The following is a 21,976-nucleotide window of genomic DNA, read 5'->3' as shown; positions in this document are numbered from 1 at the left end:
TATATATATGTGTTAAAATGTGAAACAGCATGATACCCCCTCTTTAAGATACATTTTTGGATAGACTACAATATTAAGTTAGGGTGACAATAATCAAAATCCTGCCTCTTTGAATCTCTGAAAACACACTGACACACTGCGTCAGCTGTTACTGGACTGAATCACAATCCTGAGAGAAAATGAATCCCACTGACAACAAAACACAAGTTTTCCCAGAATAAACAAAATAGTTATAAGCTATCAAAACACTTTGATGAAATAAATGTTTGACACAATCTATCAAAAAGCTCAGCTGGAAGTCATGTAATCATCTAAACACTATGATTACTGTGCTTTTCTTATTTATGTTCATTATTAGAAAAATAGATTCTGTCAGGAAGTAACGACGAGATTTAAAATAAATTGTATATGTGTGTGTGTGTGTTTGAGTATTCATCTGAATCCTCAGTGAATGGTCCCCGGCAGCAGCTCGGACTCAGAGGCGAACAGCTCCTTGTAGAGAGGAGGGAACAGAGAGTGAGCTGTGAGCGGGTAACGCTGACTGAACCAGCGCAGCTTCTCCATGTGCAGGCTGCACAGTGAACGCAACACCGCCATCCTCTGGTAGAGCTGCAGGGAGGACACGAACACAGTGAGGAACGTGCATGATAAAGAACATGTTTTTAGAGGACTAAGGAGAATGCATCTACACTGGGACATGTACCTTGTGCATTAGGTTTTCTTGGTTGTCTCGGTGCAGGATGTGTGTGAGTCCTAACTCCACGCTTCTCTGCACTCGCTGAACTCTGCTTCTGTCCTCCAGAGATGGACGATCTGCTCATAAAGAAAAAAAGGAAAGAATTATTTATTTTTTAAAAGCCTACAACGTACCAAACGCTCTAATCCATGTACATAGCATTTGTAAATAGTCCAATGTTGACTGTTAATATGAGCATGTCGGTTTACAGCCACTAGGGGGAGTAGAGGTTAGCTTTATGGGAACGAATGGAAGAAGCACAGGGCAAATTGTGACGCTAAAAGGATGACTACCAGTTGTCTGATATTTGTCTATTTTTCTTTATAAGTCGAATCTGAAAAGTGTCTTTAAAACTGAATATTTCAATAACAATTTTGGCATGAAAAATTTGTGTATATTAATAATAATAATAATAAGACTTTATTAAGGACACAGCGTGAGGTCCATAGCACTAAAAATATATATATATATATAAAACATAACAGACAATACATACAGAAATACATAAAGTAGTACATCAAGTGAGGCATCAACTAGATTATGACACAAAGGTACATACATTAGGTAAGCAAGAGGTGGCAACGTTTGACAACTTTTTTTGTCTGAAAGATGAACATAATACACTAGCTAGATTTATCCATAAAGAAACATTAGTGTACTTATCGAGACATGGTAAAGCAGGGAAACAAGAAAATAAATCAGCTTCCAAATGGTAAACAAAAGAAAAAATGTGGCCTGAAGGAGAGTGCAAAGCTTTAAACATGTTGCTTATCCTGTTCATAACATAAAAAAAAACTTTTATGTTTAAAAATTGCGGACTAAAAAATTTTAAAAAATGGAGTACGGGGTGTTAGATAATATTGATTCACTTGGATTTCATTTTCTGCCGTGCACCCGAAAACAATACTTTGTAACTTATTTTTGGAGTTGTGCGTGCTGCCACTGCTGTATCCATGGTAATATTACCCATCCATCCATCCATTATATTCACCGCTTACCCCGTTAAGGGTCACAGGGATGCTGGAACCAATCCCAGCTGTCACTGGGCGAGAGGCGGGGTACACCCTGGACTGACCGCAGCGCTAACCACTGCATCCAACCGATGTCTGGTTATACTATGTTTGTAATATTCTAACGATTCTCAAAAACACTGTGTGGATTTAAATTAATAGTAAACATTAGGTATTTTTTTACCTAACGATTTTAATTCCCTGTTAAGAAAGTAGTGCTTTTATGGGTTGGAATTGCCAGGGACTTGTCAATATACAGCCCAAATGGATGGACAGGTGAGATGATCTTACCTGCATTGATCAGCACCAGAGCACTGAAGAGAGCGATCTGCTGCTCAGTGAGCTTCAGAGCACACATGCCATGAGCAAAGTCAAACACGGCTGTGATTAAATCACCACAAGCTGCGAGAAAAGAAACCACAGAGTGTTGATAAAACCATTATATATTGTATCTTATAAATTGTACTGCACATTTTATACAGGTGTGCAAAAAACCCTCACCCAAAGACTTCAAGACTTCTACGCCAGCAAACTTCCCGTCAAAGAAGACAGTGTTGTTCTCTGTGTTGAAGAAGCGGCTCATCCTGACCAGGACCACCTCCATGGAGCCTGAGGGAGGAGACAGGGTCACGTAAAAGAGAATTTAAAACCCATTTAAGATGCCGTCCTGTCTACTGAGCTCACCAGTCTTCAGGAGAGCAATCTGGTCGTTCTGGCTGAGCATGCGGAAACCTGGGATGTGTTTTGCGAACTCCACCACGTACTGCACGGCATCGGTCAGTCGGATGGCACAGTGCTGCCACATCTCGTCCACTGACTGAGAGAGAGACAGGAGATTGGAGGGGGAGTTGAACCATCTTCACTGTCCCAATCATTCATTCTAATGCTTTTTTTAAAATTTAGCCTATAAAATTTCTGCATATGATCTACTATAATTAAATATAATAGCATACGTGTAACTGAAAAGCTGTTATTGTAGGTTCAGCAAAGGGGTTAACTTAATTTAACAGACTTCTTTGATCAAAGAGGAAGAAGAGGAGGAGGAGGGGGAAATGATTAAACACCTTTTCTCAGTTTTCTGTTTGATGAATCAAATGTCATCTCTGAATCGAGACATCTGAAATGGCAAGTCTTGTTTTGAGGTCAAACAATGTGAGAGAAAAACAGTACTGAGGTGTGTGTGTGTACTTTGCTCTGGTAGGCTTGGATCTCGTCTCTGCTGAACAGCTTCCATCTGAGGGCCTGCAGCTCCTCCACTCTGTACTGGCTCGTCTCTCTGTGGGAGCGCACGATGCTGGCACACAGCTCATCTGAACATAACAAAGAGAAAAACCCATATAAATACTGAAATACACAACGAGTACACACACATTGGGCCACTGTGCTGCTCACCTATGTTTCTCAGAGAGTGAGGATAGAGGCTGTACGGATCCTCCAGAGGGTTGAAGGGATGAATCGCCATCAGATCGTTGGACGGCGGTCTGGAGTTAAATCCTGATGTGGGATATAAAGAAAACAGACAAATGAGGAATAATCAGAGGAGGATGAAGAGAAGCGTGTGCATGCGTAAGTTCCTCACCTCTCATGTCAGGGTGTCCGCTGTTGTCCCCCCTCCCCTGGGATCTCAGTGTGGGAGAGACGGAGGAGCCTCGGTAGATCATTCCTGTTACCTGCGACTCATTCGGGGAGCACAACAGGTAAGGATGAACATCCGTGGTGTATGACAGCAGCTCGGCCTCCCTGGGATAAGCCATGGGCTGGAGGAGCTGCGGGGAGCGGTCTTGTCGGGCCTTGGTGGGGTAGGACAGGATGGACTGAGCATCTCCCTGAAGTTGCTGCTGTTGCTGCTGCTGCTGCTGTCGGTGCCTCTCCACTTCAGCGATCAGAGAGTCCCGCTGACGTTTAGACATTCGTCCAAACTTCACCGCTGAGGAGGAGAAAACAAACACATGACATCAGAGGACGTGAGGTGTATGAAGGATAAGGTTTGTCTGCGTGGGTGTGTTAGGGTCTTACCATCTCTGCTCATGCCCTGTGCCAGGCACTTCTGCAGGCGGCAGTGTTGGCAGCGGTTGCGGCTTGCTCGGTCGATCTGACAGTTGCTCTGCCTGGAGCAGGAGTAGGATACAGTAGGAAGCTGGCTACGCCGGAAAAATCCCTGAGCAACAGATACAGATACCATTATTGATATTCATGACTTGTTATACACATTTTTCTTTTACATAAATACATACATACAAGAGAAATGTTTTTTTGAGAAGGATCCATAAAAAAATACTTTATATGTAAAGATATGAATTAAAAGTTAAGGATAAACTAGCCTGGGCCCTCTGCATGTCGCTATGTTGTGACACTTTTTCTAAATGACCACACATCGACAGAAATTTCCTGTAACTTATCAGCTAATATGTTACCAAAAATCTGCATTCAGAAAATACTGGCTTATAAATCTTTCTTGCTCCAATTGTTTTAGAAATAGTTCAACATTTGGGGAAATAAGCTGGTTTGCTTTCTTGCTCAGAGCTAGGAAACAGCTAGCCCGGCTCTGTTAGCCAACATAGACTCAAGGAAGTAATCGACTCATACTGCTGCGTAATACTACAACGTGCCAATTTCACATTTCCAGTTTTTGTTCTATTTGAAGAAATAAGAGAAACATGTTAATCATTGAGCTTCAGTGGATGAACTTCCCCCCGGTTTCCCTTTGTTTACAGCTTTTATGCTAAGCTAAAGCCCTGTTCACATGTGGTATTAAGATGTGGTTTTCGTGATCGGCTCACAAGTGGAGAGCCTTAACTAGAGGTGTGAACACACCCAGGATGGATTGAGGCGGCATTCGGACATGACCCACATTAAGTATCGCTCACCCTCCCCCGTATCCATGGCAACAATCACGCGGAAACGGGGAACATCACTCGCCTCTCATTCCTGTCTGATTTAGCATTTCTCGGCTGTGTCTCTTGAGCTAGCGTAACTTAAATGGACAAACAAAAGAGCGGTATTAATCTGCTAAACCCGCTACAAGAAAGCAAAGCGTTTAATACACCTAAGTCAAAGTGTGTGTGTGTTTGTGCGAGAAAAAATGTGTTGGATGCTGTCTTCTCACCTTGCAGCCCTCACATGTGATGACTCCATAATGCACTCCAGAGGACTTATCACCGCAGATCTTGCATGGGATAACTTCAATCTGGGCTGAACAAACACAGAAGCAGAAGCAGGTATGTTAATGTGTAAAGTGCAGACCCCCTGTACTTTCTACAAGCAGGTGCACCCTAATGGATGAATCAGTCCCCTGTTACTGTAATGATGTTTTATGAAGATAGACTGGAAATATTAGGAGGCAAGAGTGGGGAATGACATGCAGCAGAGAGCTGGGAGCAAGAGTCAAGCCTGCGGCCCCTGCGTCGACGACTGTAGCCTCTGTATATGGGGTGCCTGGTCTACCAAATGAGCTGAACCAGTTTTTTTTTATTTAAACTGTAAAACATCTGTTTTAAGTGGAAAACCATTCCTACAGTGAGAACTTCTATCGCTGTACTTCCCCTGCAGCAGCTCTCACATGTTGTGTGACCAGTGCAAATCAAACCAAAAAAGGTGTTTTCCTCTCATCAACCTTTTGCTCTAATAATAATGAACAAAAAAAAAAAAAATACAATACGGCGAGAAGAGAGTCTTCTGAGGACGTGGAATATTTTCAAATGGAGAAAGGCGGAGAGTACAAAGGTGTCAACCTCAGAGGCCTTTTAAGTGGTTGATGGCTTCTCTTTCACTCTGAGTGTCCCTCTTTCATGTTATGTCTTTCTTTGTGATTCCTTCTCTGTCTGGCTCATAAAGGACACAGCTGCCAGTAATGCACTCTCTCCTTCATCACTGCCAGTAATGGCCGTCCCCCTCTCACCCCCCATGCCCCTGATCTCTGAGCTCTCACACCCCTCCGTCTTCCTGCTTTGTGGTGATTTTTGAAGTTATCTGATTCATTTAAACACCGCAAATATAAAAAAAACCCTGTCTTAGTTATATATGTGAACAGCTTTATAGTGCCATAATATGTCTTTATTAAATGACAGAGAATTGTCACTGAAAGATGACACACATCCAGGAAGCAGAGCGTACAGTGTTGTCATCTTTTCTAACACTACATAACCTCTCGAATCTCGTCTTAATCTATGTCTGCTATCTCCTCACACCTTCCACACTGTGTCGCTTTCTGCCAGACAGGCTCGTACGTCTGCATGCTGATAATATACAGTAGTATTTCCGTGCATAACTGTGTCACATTTTGTTGCAAGTGTGTGTTAGTGTGTCAGTGTGTGCCCTCTTTATGTGGTGCCACAGGGACCACCTTAAGGCTCCAGTGGAGGTCAGTCGGTGTGAGGTGAAATGTAGTACTCGCTGCACAACTGAGGAGATTGCTGCTAATAAAGATGATTTACTGACCTCAAGATTCCCCCTGATTGAAGACATTGAAACTAGATGATTTGGTTAAAACAAATCGTTTCCCTGCCGGCTGAATATCTTTACTTCTGTTCTAACAAATGTAAGTAAGTAAAAATGAAGTGAGCCGTGACTGCGTTAGATGGAAAGAGCAGCAGTGGTCTCTGTTTTTTCACTATTTCATTTCTGATTGTCAACCTCAAACAACAGGAAATCCACCATGACCCACAACGTTTCACTGTTTATACACACACACTCACACACACACACACGCACACTGCTCCTGCAGTTGTAACTTTCCGTGCAATCGCACCTCTAAAACCATACAAGTAAAAACATCTATATTTGATGATGTGGGAAAGGAAGCTATCAGCATCTGTAAGTGGAGATACATGTTAACCTGCAATCACCTGAGCTTACACTGGCTGCACATTTCATTTAGGATTGATTTTAAGGTTTGACTTTTAAAGCACTTCATGGCCGGGCCCCAGAATATATATCTGAACTGCTGTCCGCTTAGCTCCTTAATGTTCCCACCTCGCACTTAGGAACTAAAGGAGACCGAGCGTTTGCCGTCTGAGCTCCTCGGCTGTGGAGCGACCAGCCTGACTCGCTACATCAGTATCGTCTTTTGAATCACGTTTGAAGACATTATTTATGTTCATGGTGTTTAATTTTATTGTTGGGCTTTTATGTTTTGTAAAGCTGTTGGTAACCTTAGTTTGATAGGTGCGAATAAACTTTATTATTCATATTACTCTTATTATTAACTGCTCCGTTTTGGTCTCACCTTGTTATCTCCAGCCGCAGGCCGAGGCCTATCAGACCCGGCATCTCCTGGTGAGCGCGACAAAGACAGACAAATACCTAAAAGGCATTAAAACCACCTCTATTGTTCTCTTTCAGTGACAGAGAAATGTACTTAATTTACATTTGCATTATTCTGCTCTTACACTGACAACATAGGCGCCTCAACACAGAAGATTATGGCAAAATTCAGTGCACTAAAAGTTTAGAGTACAGTTTTCACACTTAGTGGTCGCCATCTTGACGACCTGGCAGAAGAGAAAGGCTCAGTCAACAAATACGATGTTTTTCATTCATTTCAATGCAAGTGAATTGAAATGAAATGAGAAAACAAGCTGGCATATGTTGGCGAGTGATAGCCACGGTCAAATGTTGCTGATGATGTATCGCTCATTTGCAATTTGACCTTAAAAAAGGGGAAGACAAAGAAGAAGCACTACAATGTAAGGGTAGTCATGTTCACACGGTGCACAACAGCCGTGTTCAATTTGAGGCAACAATTACACGTTAAAATGTGTCCACAGTGGGAGTAGGTTGAAAATAAATCATATATATTTTTTTTTTTTTTTGCAAATGCATAAATTGCTTTATATATTTTTACTTCAGATGTTACACACAGTATGATCTATCCAAAAGACACTTATTCTATCATGTCATGATTTACGTTAAGAAACCGTCAACACTGTGTTTCAGTAACGAGGTACAGTATATAAACAACACACAATAAAAAGCTACATAAAAATTATATATACTAGGGCACCACTCTCTGTTCCCTTCCTAACACTTACCACTGTCCTCTCTATAAATAAAAGCATAAAAGGCCAAAAATTCAATCCTAAAAAGTGATGCATTATCTGTCAGATGAGACGAAGAACTTTGAGCAGAGCAGCAGTCATAGAGACGTTTCCATTCACCAGTGTTTGTCTGTCAAAATAAAAGAGTACCACCTCCCACACTTCCGCACACAGAATGTTCAAAGACACAGCAGCACTTTCGATCGGTATTTAGTGTGATCAATAATGAACACACTGACACGAAATATGCACATACTGTCAGCGTCATCATACGAACAACAAGAAATCATTAAACGTTTACACTCGGTGACTGTAATCACCTCCTATGCTGAATGCCGGACAATAACACGCTGATTGATTCTAAAGCTCTCTGACAAACGCAAAGAGAATATTTATTTCATGAAAAATAGTCATCAATATGTTTCACTTGTCATAAACACTGACAAAGAAGAAACGGAAGGAAAGGTTTGAGCTCCAGATTTCAACATAGACAGATCTGTGTGTGTGTGTGTGTGTGTGTAGAGGAGCTGGGGGGGTCTGAGGGTGGTGGCTGATACAGGTTACCACTCTGAACTCATCACTTTGTCTGAAATTACGCTGTCAGCAGTCTGTTCACTGTAAACGGACAGAAAAAACCCTCAACTTTCCTCTGACGGAAGCTTACCTAAAGTACACACGCAAGCAACAGTGCAATCAAAGTGTGCACACGCACACACACATTGTTGATCTCTCACAAACACAGAGACTATAAATCAGTCAAAGTCTTTACACCAAACCCAAAAGAGGAGGATTTGACTACATTTAGGATCACTTTCACAGTGATTTTAGAACTTCCACCACATGATGCTGATGTGCCGCTGACGTATGAACGTACTGTTGTGTATTTTGTAACTGTATCAGATCTCTGGGAAGTCCAAGGCAAAGTTCCCAGTGGGACGATAAAAGTCTTCTCATTTTAAATCATTCCAACAATCATTTTAGAAAATAATCTTCTTTATATTTAAGTTGTCGTTTTCTTTTTATTCGAGGGCGGCCAGGCTACATGTTACACTGTGTTCTAGTTGTTACCTTAGTCTATACCTTTCATGTATGTTCCTGTACAACCTGCTGCACTTTGTTGTACGTCATAAAATCTCAATAAACAAAAAAAAAAAGTTTTTGAAAATAATTTTAAAATCTTCTTTTGCTTATGTTGCGGTTTAAAGTAGTCCATATCAATTATATTAAAGCATCTTAAAAGGATGTTAAAACATTTCAACTGTTCACACATCACCCGCGTACTAAACCCTACTTTGTTTTCTTTTTTTATCAAAGTCTCTAAAGAGGGAAAAAGAGTGTTTTACAACCACTTCTTTTAAAATCCCTAACATGGGGCGCTGGGTTAGCTCAGTTGGCAGAGCAGGCGCCCCGTGTAAAGAGGCTGCAGTACTCGATCGCAGGTTTCACTCCCGGCCTGTGGCCCGTTTCATGTATGCCATCACCCACTCTGTACTCCCAACATTTCCTGCCACTCTTCAGCTGTCCTATCTAAGACAGGCAAAAAGGCAAACAAATAACCTTAAAAAAAGAGAAACCCTAACATAAAATGAATACATAAAAATGTAAGTCAATAAAAGGTCTGTCATACGTACTTTAAAATAAGCGTTCAAGCCGTGCAGAGAAGAAAAGCATCTGTAATGACTCTAAAAATGACTTTGACCTGTGGTAACAAAATAAAATACGCCTTCAGAGTTTGTTTCCTTCATTTAGGACTATTCTTAATTTAGAACTATAATTTACGAACCAAGACAAAAATTTAATTAATCTGGATTTAGCTTAAATTAAAGTTATCGTCAATTAACCAAAACACTGTCCTGATCAAAGTATTGTAATCTATTCTGCTAACACGCATCAAAGTGTGGTCTACAGGCGTTTAATATCTGCTGCTTGTGACAGAACTGTGAGAACTCACTACAGAGTTTCATTCATTATTTGACAGCTAAGTGAGAAAAACAACCATCATGTCTGTGTGTGTGTGTGAGAAAGAGAACAGATCAAAGCTGATCCCAACACCTATTAGCATGTTGGGCTGAATTTGGGGGTGTTTGAAAGAGGTAATGTTTTGACAGCGGTAACTTGTATGAATCAGCTCGACTGTATGTCATTTACGGGGGGGGGAATGTGTCACCTGCGATTTTGATGTTAGCTTTGATCTGAAGTCAACCGCTTTTCGCTGCTTTGGAAGTGCTGTGCAGAGAGGAACAAGGAAATCCTTTGTGATAAAGAGAGTGTGTATGAATGTACGCAGGAATCCCCCAAACATAAAAACAAAGCCTTATGAAATGTGCGTGTGCGTTAATCCTGAAATTATCAAACCTGGTGTGAGTGTGTAACATCAGACATCGTGTTTCATACATTAGGTTGTATATTCAGTAGGGGGAGCATGCTCGTCTTACTTTCATGGTATCCACACAACACAGCTGCAGGGCCGAGATATCCTGCATCTCAGCGCCATCTAAAAAGCAGCTGCAGATCTATGTGTGTGTGCTTGCTTGCATCTGTGTGTGTGCTTGCACGATGCAGCAGGGAGAGATAATGTTAGCAGCATGCAGAGAAACGATCTCTTCGCCATGTATCCTGTACTTCTGTACTCTGTACTTTGAAAAAGAAATCACACATACTGTCCCTTTAACTGTCAACTTTTCACAATATTATCAGCATTTCCTCTGCATCTTGTTTGAAGGTGTGTGGAGTCCATTCTAACTGATGCACTGCGGTCGTGAAGCATCCTGTTTTCCTGTCACTTTCACGTTGGTTACAATTCGGTGGAAGTGTATTTGCAAAATGGTAAGTAGCATTTCAACAGTCGCACTGTGAGCTCGTCCCTGTGGTCTTCACCGGTTTCGTTTGTTCACTGAATAACTCCTCATAGAAAGTTGTGAAAGCTTGCAGACAGACAGACAATTTCGGCTTAATTTATCGCACTCAGTCTCGGCATCTAAAGTCGGCTTCTTGCAGGAGGTGCACCGTATATGAGGGAGGAAGAGAGGGAAGAGATATCCGAGACATGATTCATATCTTAAATCCATCAAAGGGAGCTGAAGTTGAGTCATTTCACGAAACCATAAAGCTGAAACACGAACCGATGTGAACGTACCGAACAATCAGCGAATGAAAATCTCTGTCTAGACACAATTAGGTTTTAAAACAAATAAGATCTATTAGAAAAATATCTTAGCTGAAATGTTAAATAAAATCGGTCTAACGCAGGTGCAGAGTGACGAAGTCTAGAGCCAGTTTGAAAAACACGAAATCTGATCGTTAAAGCGAAATCACAGCCTGAAAACGATCCAAAACGTTGCATCACGTCTCACTCACATTATCAGTTCGTAAACGATAAAATCAGAGCGGCCTGCAGAGAAATTCTGACCATAAAGCATGTCATTGATCTAATCGCGAACAATTTTACTGCCCCCCCCTCACACACACAAACACACACATTATAGAGCTTCATCCCTACCTCGCATCATCCTCACTCCTCCACTCGTCTCAGACGTTTGTCCCACTTTCACAAACTCGCTTTGCCTCTCACTTTGTCTAACAAATGTCTCTCACTCTTTTCTGCTCTTTTAATTCTTTCTTCCCCTTTTCCTCGTTCGTCCTTGAGAGGGAGACAGGTCAGGTGCTCACTGCAAGCTTAAGCACACAAATTCAGACTTTTGAGTGACAGTCACCGCCTCACCTTCCTTGTTAGGTTGCGTGCATGTTTGTGTGTGTGTGTGTGTGTGTGTGTGTGTGTGTGTGTGAGAGACAGAGAGAGAGAGAGAGAAAGAAAAAAAGAAGGGGGGGGGGGCTGTCCCCTGCTTTGGCTTCTTTCTTCTTTCTTAAGGTACTTTTTTCCTCAGACCTTTGTTGTTATCCTTCACCCCCTCATTCTACACCACAATCAAAAAAAATAGCTTTATAGTGTCAGACACCGACAAAAGTCTCCCTGAGAATTTTAATCAAACCAAGCTCAACAGGAATCATTCGGGGACGCAGTAAAAACATATTAAGTCACATTTCACTATGGTAAGACTCCGTTTATTCTCACACTAGTATATTTAATTGTGATTCATTTGAATTGTTCTGTTGATACTTTTGATGCACGTTGCTGTTTCTTTACACCAACAGTAATAACATCTGCTTGTCACTTATAGAATTATTTCTATCACTCTGCAACATCCTCCCAAAAATACTACTAAAAACATTCACAGTTTTACTTTGGAGGAACTTCAACAGTGTTAGAAGCTTTTTAAAGGAACAAAAATGCCTATTTTAATGTGTTATATGACATTACTGAACTTTTATCACTGCTGCATGGAAATATAAGCAGCCCTTTAATTATATGGTTTTTTTTGTATAGAAGAATCTTGATTTTCAGCGTAGCTTTATCTCAGATGAATGTGATACAATATTTCCCTCAAGTGCAGTTTAATGACGAAAGTATCAGAAAATTGAAAGTGTCTCTAAATTAAACCAGAGTCTGACTGATGCACCAACAACACCGCCGCTCTCTGTGCCCTCTGCGCCCTCACTGCTAGCCCTTCAAAATAAAATTGTAATAATCCAATTCATTCCTCCTGTCGGCGATCATTTTAATCTTTATTATTTATGCTCGATCTGTCTTTTTAGTCAAACCACCTAAAGCGAAGGTCGTGTGTGTGTGTGCTATCACGCAGCGTGATAACACACCAGGTGTGCTAAAGTTGTGGCAAAAGTGTTAAACCAGAGAAGTTAAAATAAGACTTGACGTTATCGTGCTCATCTGCATTCAGATGCCAAAGTGCCGAAGCCAGAGGAGTTTTTTATCACTGTGTGTATGTGGTGGGTGTGTGGTGTGTGTGTGTGTGTGTGCGTGTGTGAGCATGCGTGTGTGTGTATGTTTGCGTGTGAGTTACAGGGGGGCAGCACAGGTGCAACACACAGCACACTAACTGTGCTGTTAATGGCCCGACTCCAGCGGCACCGCAGTGTGTGTGTGTGTGTGTGTGTGTGTGTGTGTGTGTTTCGCTACACAGGTGCAATCTTGTATGTTCAGTAACTATGAAGTAAACCGCAATGCATGCACAAATATCTAGCACAAACACAAGCAGTCATTGCCACATACAGACACACACGCACACACACGTTAAAACACACACACACACATAAAGTGTCTGATAGAGAACTTACTCAAATGAGTCTTCTTGGACACGACTCCTCCTGAGGAAGACACAATGAAGTCAGTGAAACAAAACTACACGACTTATGCAAATCTAAGTTTTACTACAAGCTGATCTACATATGAGCGTCTGGGTGAACATTTTATCAACAGAAACACAACATACAGTAAATGTTGTGTAAACCTTTACAAACTTTACAACACTATGGCGAGACTTTTAAAAACCTGCCGGGGTCACAAAATGACTGTGGACATTTGCTTAAGTAACATTGTTGTATTTGTACTTGATGCTTTGCTGTTTGATACTTTCCCTACACTACTACACACTTTTAGTCGACTACATTTATCTGACAGCAAGAGTTACAATACACTGTTGCTGGTTTAGCTCAGCAGTTAAAATTGGCAACCATGTACAGAGGTTGTAGTCCTCGATGCGGCGGCCCCGGGTTCAACTCCCGCCCTCGGCCCTTTGCAGCGTGTCATCCCCACTCTCTATTTCCACCACTATCCACTGTCCTCTCTCTAAAAAATAAAGGCATAAAAAGTCAAAAAAATAATCTTAAAAAAAAAAAAGAGTTACAATACACAACAGTATAAATATAAATAAAAGTAGTGCTTTCATGTAGCATTAAAAGCACCAACATTATAACACTCACAGGCACTTTATACCTTTACATATAGAACCACATCCAACACTGAAACCCGCATGGACTTCAAGTTTACAATGGTGAGAATCTTTATGATGTTCTAAGTTTTAATCATTTAAAAATGTGAAATAATGAAAGTGAAACACGCGTGACCATTATTTACTCATATGATTAAATTACCCAAGCACAGGGTGCTGGTTTAGCTCAGTTGGTAGAACAGGCGCCCCATATACTGAGGCTACAGTACAACACACTGATCGCAGGCTCGACTCCCGGTCCGTGATCATTTGGTGCATGTCATCCCCCACGCTCTACTCCCAACATTTCCTGTCTCTCTTCAGCTGTCCTATAAATAAAGGCAAACAGCCAAGAAAATAATCTTTAAAAAAAAAATGACACAAGCATTAAAGGTGACCAACTAACCCAGGCTTCAATTTAAATTGAGTTAAATACAGTTTTAACTGTAATAAAGTTCTCATCGTCAAATCCTTAACGGCAGTTTGGAGCATTGATGTGTAGTGTAGTACTTTTCAGTATTTTTTCCATTAAACAAAGGCTTGTGGACAGACAGGACGCCTAACAGATGGCTGAGAGATTAAATTAGAGGATTCCTCTTCACACTTATATTTGTCTTTTTTGTGTTTGTGTGACTCTTTTTGGCACACACACACACACACACACACACACACACACACACACACACACACACAGACACACACAGACAGACACACACAGACACACACACACAGTAGACACGAAGGCAGAGGAAGGTGGGTGTCTGTGAAGCAATAAGTCACATTTTTGTCTGCCTGTTTGACCACAATTGTGAGAAAGTCTTAGTTGCAGTGAGTGCGGGTAAACGCGCGGACAGTCTGAACCAAGGTGTTTATTTCTGGAGCTGGTGCGTGTGTGTGTGGGTGTGTGTGAGTGTGTATGTGTTTGAGACAGAGAGGTTTAAAGGCAGGGGAGATAAGCATCAATGGAAGAAGTAGAGCTAGTCGGTCTTTGTCTGGCGCCCAGATCAGGCCCTCTGTGGTTTGCACTGTTTTCCTCCCATCATCAAATCAGTTTTGCTTCATAAGCAAAAAGCATGGAATGAAAGCAGCGCGGTTCACGCACACACGGAAAATGTAAAGAAATTTCAACACGAACGGAGCACAACTTGAAGGTGATTGCAACATAAGACATAAAACAACTTGAGCATTACGATTTCAAAAGTGAGAGCTGTGTGTTTATTAATTCTTCGATAGGTTTTGAGGCCTTTATGTCCAACAGTACCCAAAATATTGAGGTGTAGTTCTAAAAACTCTACAAATCCAAATTACTGCACTCACACTTTCTGTTCTTTTTCACCGACTTTTATCAGCAGAAATGAGACAGATTAAAAAATGTAAAGACACCTGAAAGACAATGAATTCCCAGCTAAGCCACAGTCATTTCAGAGATGTTTTTAATGATTTTGTGTGATTAAAAGTGAATAAAATAAAAAAACATTTGGTCATTGGTTGGTGGTGAAAATCAGCTTCTGTGCAAAACATATCAGACAGAGCATGTACAAATTAAGACACACACAGACACACAAACACATTGTACATAACCCTACTGATTACAGTATCACAAACATCACCTCCACTCAACAGTCAAAATCTCACCAACGTCTCTGCACTCTGACATCTAATCTGACCGCTAAAGTGACAGTTGCTGCATTACATAACAGCACCGAAGACTGAACTCAGAGAGTAGGCTGGCAACATGCCTGAATATAAACCAAACAGCACATATTATATGAATATATGAAAGAAAGATAAGCTACTTCATTGCCTTCACCTCTTCAGCTGGCCTCAACCTTAATGCTAATGTAAGATAATGTAGAGTAAAAAAGAAGTCAAGTTGATAATGATTGGGATATAGCAGGTTTAAGTATTAGAAAATAATTACAAATTATATATATTTATACATATTATGTAATAATATATTAACTGACATTAAAAGCCATCATTTGCAGCCCTGGTCTGCATGATAACATACAACACATAGAAAAGAGGACTGGGCCCACAATTGAACCCTGAGGGACACCACAGACTGTTTGTATCCATTATAAACAGGTGCAGAGTTTTATCCTTGCTGCATGATGACAAAAATGTGGAGCACGACTTGAGACACAAACGCAGCGCTTGAGAAAAAAGGGGAATACACCCACAACAGCCACTAAAACCAAGACACTCATCAACCAAAGAAGGGCCATCTCAGCAGTATGAAAAACTGCACAACCACACTGAAACTCCACTTTAACCAGACTGAAACACCATTACAGCAGTTCCAGTAGCTGGTAAGGTAGTGATGTTTTTTTTAAAACAAATCCTTTGACCCATTAACCTCCACTTTATTTTCCCTTCAGTGTCTTTGTTAAAATGGTCTTTTTCCTCTTTGTCAGAGACTCATCTTATGTACAGTATTTTGTGTATCATGGCGTACCAGCTCCAGCTTTCTTTTGTGTCACTATGGAGAATTTTCCCACAAACTCATATTCGGTTAAGTATTTCATTTATTGGATACTTCGGTATTTAACAATTTTAAATAAAATAGTAACAGTGAAGCTGAGGGGGTTTAAGATAAATTGTGGTTTATTTGGTTTGTTATTATATATAAAATATAACAATATAACTGAATATATAGTTGACCTAAACTGCACTGAAGCAGTTTTAAAAGCAAGAAAGAACTTGACTACATTTAAATATTTGTATGTGAGTGCCAGAGAAACTCATACAAGCTTGTACCAAATCTCCTAATTTACATTTAATTTACATTTTTTATCCACTACCACAAAGCAACAAAAAAAAGACAATTAAAACCATGTTTGTAATGTGCACAAACATAGCTGCCAATATGCATGAAATTCATTAGTGCTCTGTAATCACTCTTTTCTAATGATTATATAGCACTATAAAAACACTGTGTTAATGGCAAAAGTGTAATTTAACATAAAGCAGATGCAGTTGTTTACCAACATCACTGTCTTGTAAACTTAGCTGTAGACAGTTTCCACTATTTATATTTGATGAAAAATAGTTCCTGATTTAAAGTTTTTGCCAACAAGGTTATGAGGGTGAACCAGGTGACTGTGTCTGGAAAGAAACATCACTGTTTTAGATCTCACAAAACTTGAGCAGACAGAGAAGGAACTATCTTTACTGACGTAGATGTAACCTGTATGTGAGATGCCTATGAGTGTGTAGTATGTTTCTAATAGCAGAGTGAAAAAAAACAGAATTTCCCCTAAAGTATATCTTCTTCTTCTAAATGTAGGACTTTTACTTTGAAGATAGCATTATACAGATTGGAAACGACTATGTTTGCAGTCTATTACAGTTGATCTGAGTGTATGATTACATTTTAATTTAGATTTCCAAATCTCTGCTACTTGACAATTTAAAAAATACACTTTAAACCCTATTTGTGTACATGTCTATGCAAAGACACCTATACCTAAAATCTATAAAGGTAATTAGATAATATAAACAAAAGTAAAATGTTACTCAGGTGACACAAAATGTCTGTGAGGCTCAATATCACTGACGTTGAAGAACTTTCTATTTGAAATGCAGTGTGTGCAAAGAAGTGTACATTTCTTCTCTTTACATCAATTAAATTGAGCCACAAGCAAAAATGTTGTTTCATCCTAGCAGTACAGCTAAGCACTAGCAAATTGTGTCGTCATGCCATGAGAGTAGCAGGAAAGGTGTGCAGTGGGTTTCTGTGGCAGAGAGACAACATGTCTTATCCCGAGTGACTGCCAACTGTTTGATTTTAGCTGCCGAGAGGCTTTGAATAGACAAGCAATGACCAAAAACAGAAGCAAAAATAAGAACTAATCCCCAAGGATTACTCCGGCTTACTGTTATTCTTACCCACTCACAGCACTTTAACCACACCCCAGAGAGAGAGGGATGAGGAGGGTTACTGGGGTAAAGATGGATGAGAGAGCAGGGAAAGAAGATACAAGTTATCACAGAAAGAAAGAAGGAGAAACAGAGTCAGCACAGGCCGAGGAAAGGTGAGCACAGTGAGGTAAAGATTAAAGGAAGTAGATGGACATGGGTGGGAGTTACAGAAAGGCATGCTGGGAGTTAAGAGCTTTGTGTTAAATGGAGGGGGACAAACCAAAGATCTGCTAAGACTATTCATTATGTTGCATAGCAGACACCTGCAGCAGTTTAGATGCTTACTGCACACTAAACGTTGGTAATGGATGCTCTTACCTGTTTTAATGGGGGTGTCACTTTGAAGCACGTCGAGCTCCTCATATTCCATAACTCTCCTGTCAAAACACTGGGTGGCCCTGCACACTCACACACACGAACCACAGACAGCAGATAAGTCAGTCGGTTTTAAACTCCACCTGCCGCCATTTGATTTAAAAGGTAAAGTGATAAAACTCTTATTCTACTACCTGTTGTTGTTGTTGTTGTTGTTGTTTAGCGCCCGGGCCGGCGCAGGCATTTGAAAACATGCACTGCCATCTGGCCTCCTTTTCTCCTTACAGCGGCTCCCAAAACTCACTCCTCATCTTCTTATTGTTCAAGAGTGTACCTCCTCTTCTTGTGTGGTTGTTTTGAAATATTTTAATTCCCCCCGAGGCAGCAGCAGCAGAGAGGAGAGAGTGCAGCTGGACCGGCCGTGCGCCCCGGTCTCCCCCCTCCCCCTCCCCCTCCCCGCGCGCTCTGTGCGCCCTGACCGTCCCAGGCTGGAGAGAGTTATGTCACCGGCTGTTACGTAATAGCAGCGGATCGGGTTCTGCTTTGTAGTGCTCGGTTGAGAAATATAATCCCATGTTGCTGCCACAAATTTCCGCCACTCTAATCGAGAAGCGACAACCCACACAGGAGACGTTAAATACCAGAGCAGGTCCGGCCTTTAACTTCACCGTTTGACGGGATACTTGAACACAATCTCTCTGCATAAACTGGTATAAATCAAGTGGCTTGTTAAATCCACCTGCAGGGCCTTTACATGTATGCAGGGAGATTATTATAATCATGATAAGAACACCTTGTTTTAGCAAAGGTTTAAAGGTCTTCTCGTTACACATCGCTGTGGTAGCCGAAATGTTCCTCCAAGACATGACAGATCTAACACACAAGAAGGAAAGGCTAAACCAGTGGAGGAAAGTAATTCAGCAATGTAGGAGCACCAATCTGAGGTATCAGCGTGTAATATCATCAGTTTTGTGGAACAGCTTTGTAGCTTCTTTTATTTTGAAATAAATTATTCATACAGTTTTAATTGACTTTGAGTGTAGGGGCTTTTATCTTAGTAACTAATTATAAGTATTTCTTAACCTTCGTTATTACTTCAGTAAGGATATTAGATGTCAAGCAGAGGGGATAGAGGGCCCTAAAATATCCAGTTGTTTTAGACGTGAAATATTCTGTTTTATTACCATTTTATCTAAATATAAATACTTGATTAAAAAAAACATAATGCCTTTAAAAAGGAACCAGAGCTGTCATGTATCTGTCAAATGATTGATTGATATGTGCATCAGTACTTAACATTAAGTGTATTTTGTGAATCACATGGATCCATAGTAACCTCACTTTCAGGTGAGGCCTCTGCCAAAGACGACAGTTGAAATAAAGCTTTGTGTTCACCGTCAAGTCCTCCACCTTAAAAAGGATTCTTATTTTAAAGATTACAGCTTTCAAAATGTGTCTCCTAAGCTGATATCTAAAGGAAAAAACAGGCGTAAAAGTGCTGCAGTGGACACAACTTGTTGCAGGTGGTTTTAACTGAAAGTTGAAAACAACTGCCCCCCCCCCCCACCCGCTTCCTCAAACCCAACTTGACCACATGACTCTTCAGGGGAAAAGAAAAAGAAGAAAAAAAACTGCTGGTGCTCATTTGTCCTGCATCTGCCACCAAACACACACACTAGACACTAAGGTAGCATTTCCATCTGCTCTTTACTGAGGTTAAAATGTGAGGGGCCCTCAGAAGACCACCAGGCCTGCACTGTGATGAGCCCCTCCACTCAGAAACCACACAGACCAAATTGTGTGAGAAGTCAAATGTAGTTTAAAGCCTTCAGGGTTGGTAAACTCATGACAACAAGCAACACTTCGCTGCATTTGAAATAGCATATAGCTAATATGTACAAAATGTCGCATTAGTTTGATTGTATTATTTAATGTCTAAGGTAGTTTTTAGTTTAATATTTTATGTTTAATGCTTGTACATAGAGAGCGAGGTTAAAACAGAGTCAAATTCCTTGTATGTGTACATATCCGGCCAATAAAGCCGATTCTGAAACAGAGGAGAAATAAATTCACTTGTAACTGTAACAGCTTATTGGTCCATTGCAACATACAAACGAGTCATACTGAGAAATACCCGAGTTTTAAGCTGTCAAATACATCACTGGATCTAATCAGAAATATTTCTCTGATATAGCAGCTAGTGACAGAAAACAACAGGAAACTGAACTGAATTCCTCTGGAATTTAACAGTGTGGTGTAATTAAGAGCAGGGGAGCTTTATGCTGAGTTGTTGTTAACACAGTTGCTGGCTGAAAGGGCAGCAGTTCAACAAAATATTGTTACAAATATTTGAAAAATGTATAAATTTGTATGTAAATGTTTGCTGAGAGAAAGTTCATTTTAGCTCACATTGAGCACCTCTTGTCATTTTATGTTAGAGTCAGTTGTTAAGCTCTGAATGTCTCACTAAATTCAAACTTTATTAGCATACACAACATAAAGTGCTGTGAGACAAATCGACTACACACTAAAACAGATGTTCTATAGTCCAATGTAAAACTCAAACAATGCAATTCTTAATTTCACATAACACGAACTGGTAATCTCACTGCCCTCAGGTGTTTCATAAGCACACTTCTTTTAAACATCATGGGAGGGTCATGATGTGTTACTTTTCATGGCATTTTGATAAGGTACTTCAAAAGTGAGACAAACCAGCCTACAGTCTGGAAAAGATGACAGTCATGATGATTTAGGGTTTGAACCCATGTGTGCTTCCATTGCAAGTCATGATTTTCTCATGAGATTAAAATCACACTTCATATTCAAATATAACCACATGACGGGGTAAAAGTGAACAACCCACGCCTGAAAATCTACATTTAAAAGTGTAAGAAGCTAAAACTCTTGTCTTTTTATATCTTTGATTTACTAATTCTACAAAGTTGAAGCTAAAATTGAGTTTAAAACACAAATACTTGTCTGATGCAAATTCATCAAATGCCCTTTTTGTTATTTTAGTACAAAATCCTGTATTTTTTTATCTTAACATATTGTTTTTTGTTTTTTGGCTTTATTAGATAGGACAGTGAAGAGTGACAGGAAACGTGGGGAGGAGAGAGTGGGGGACTTTATGCACCAAATGGTCACAAACCTGAAGTCGAACCTGCGACCATTGCATCAAGAACTGCAGCCTCCACACACGGGGCGCCCGTTGCCCCAACTGAGCCAAACCAGCGCCCCCAAAATCCTGTCTTTAGTTTAATAAAGGACATCTGTCTTAAAGGTACAATAAGTAGGATTTTCCTAGAAAAATAAAGTATAGGCTTTTACAAATATAATATAAATCATCACTTATGAGCCTCTATAAATGTGTGTTAGTGAGTGTGTATCTACTCTGTTGTTTTGCTTTGCACAGGACATTTTCAGGAGGGGCGCTGTTGTGGTTCTCTGAGCCAATCACAGCTTACAGGTGAGTGTGGGAGTGGTTCAAGTTAGCAACTGGGCCCCAGTCAGACCGGCGAACATGGCGGAAGAGCGATGCAGAGTTCGCCTTCTTTCTGTTGGACAGGCAGGTGCCTCAAACCGGGTAGGACAGGCTAACCAGCGGTTAGCATGCTAGCACAATGGTAACCTGTGGTTAGCATGCTAGCGCAAAGGTAACCGGTGATTAGCATGCTGGCGCTGTCGGTGTTAGCTCAGCGGGATGGGCGTGTTCTCGCACAAGAGAGTGAGAGTGAGCTTCTGGTGACGAAGAGCCCAGGAGGAGGGGCCCAGTTTGAATGTGTTGTTGACAAAATGCAAGGAAAAATCCTACTTATTATTTAAGTTATATTAGCAGTATAACTATCAAGTCTGGTCAGGGGAATAAATCATTAAGATATATAGTTTAGATTAACTTCAGTTTTTATCATAATGAGAGAAACTTAAAGCTCCTGAGAGGAACTTTCTGTTTGTGTTGATTTTGGCGCCCCCTGTAGGCAAAGCCATACTTCTCATCTCTTCTCTGCTTTTGTCCTGTACATGCTTAAGTGGTGGTTTTTAAACAAAAAAAATCTTAGCCTGCTTTCGTTAACAGTCATATGTATCACTCACTTTCAATTTTTGCCC

General features: G+C 40.6%; 1 protein-coding gene across 1 annotated transcript; it reads right to left on the bottom strand.

Annotated features, from left to right (window-relative positions):
- Positions 1-298: 298 nt before the first annotated feature.
- rorc (RAR-related orphan receptor C) lies at positions 299-18,120 on the bottom strand. Its single transcript, XM_069656350.1, has 13 exons — positions 18,061-18,120; positions 17,870-17,939; positions 12,975-13,004; positions 4,853-4,938; positions 3,763-3,904; positions 3,326-3,673; positions 3,139-3,240; positions 2,935-3,056; positions 2,431-2,563; positions 2,248-2,355; positions 2,038-2,148; positions 704-813; positions 299-609 (listed from the first exon to the last, which is right to left on the bottom strand). Exons 1-13 carry the CDS (start codon positions 18,118-18,120, stop codon positions 445-447), a joined length of 1,587 nt encoding a protein of 528 aa, XP_069512451.1. The 3' UTR covers positions 299-444.
- Between the last annotated feature and the right edge of the window lie 3,856 nt (positions 18,121-21,976).

This window comes from Semicossyphus pulcher, unplaced genomic scaffold (genome assembly GCF_022749685.1).
Source record: "Semicossyphus pulcher isolate SPU_LCO1_2020_fin unplaced genomic scaffold, fSemPul1.0.p SCAF_9, whole genome shotgun sequence".
In the NCBI taxonomy this organism is placed as follows: Eukaryota; Metazoa; Chordata; class Actinopteri; order Labriformes; family Labridae; genus Semicossyphus; species Semicossyphus pulcher.
This window is presented reverse-complemented; position numbering and strand designations above follow the sequence as displayed.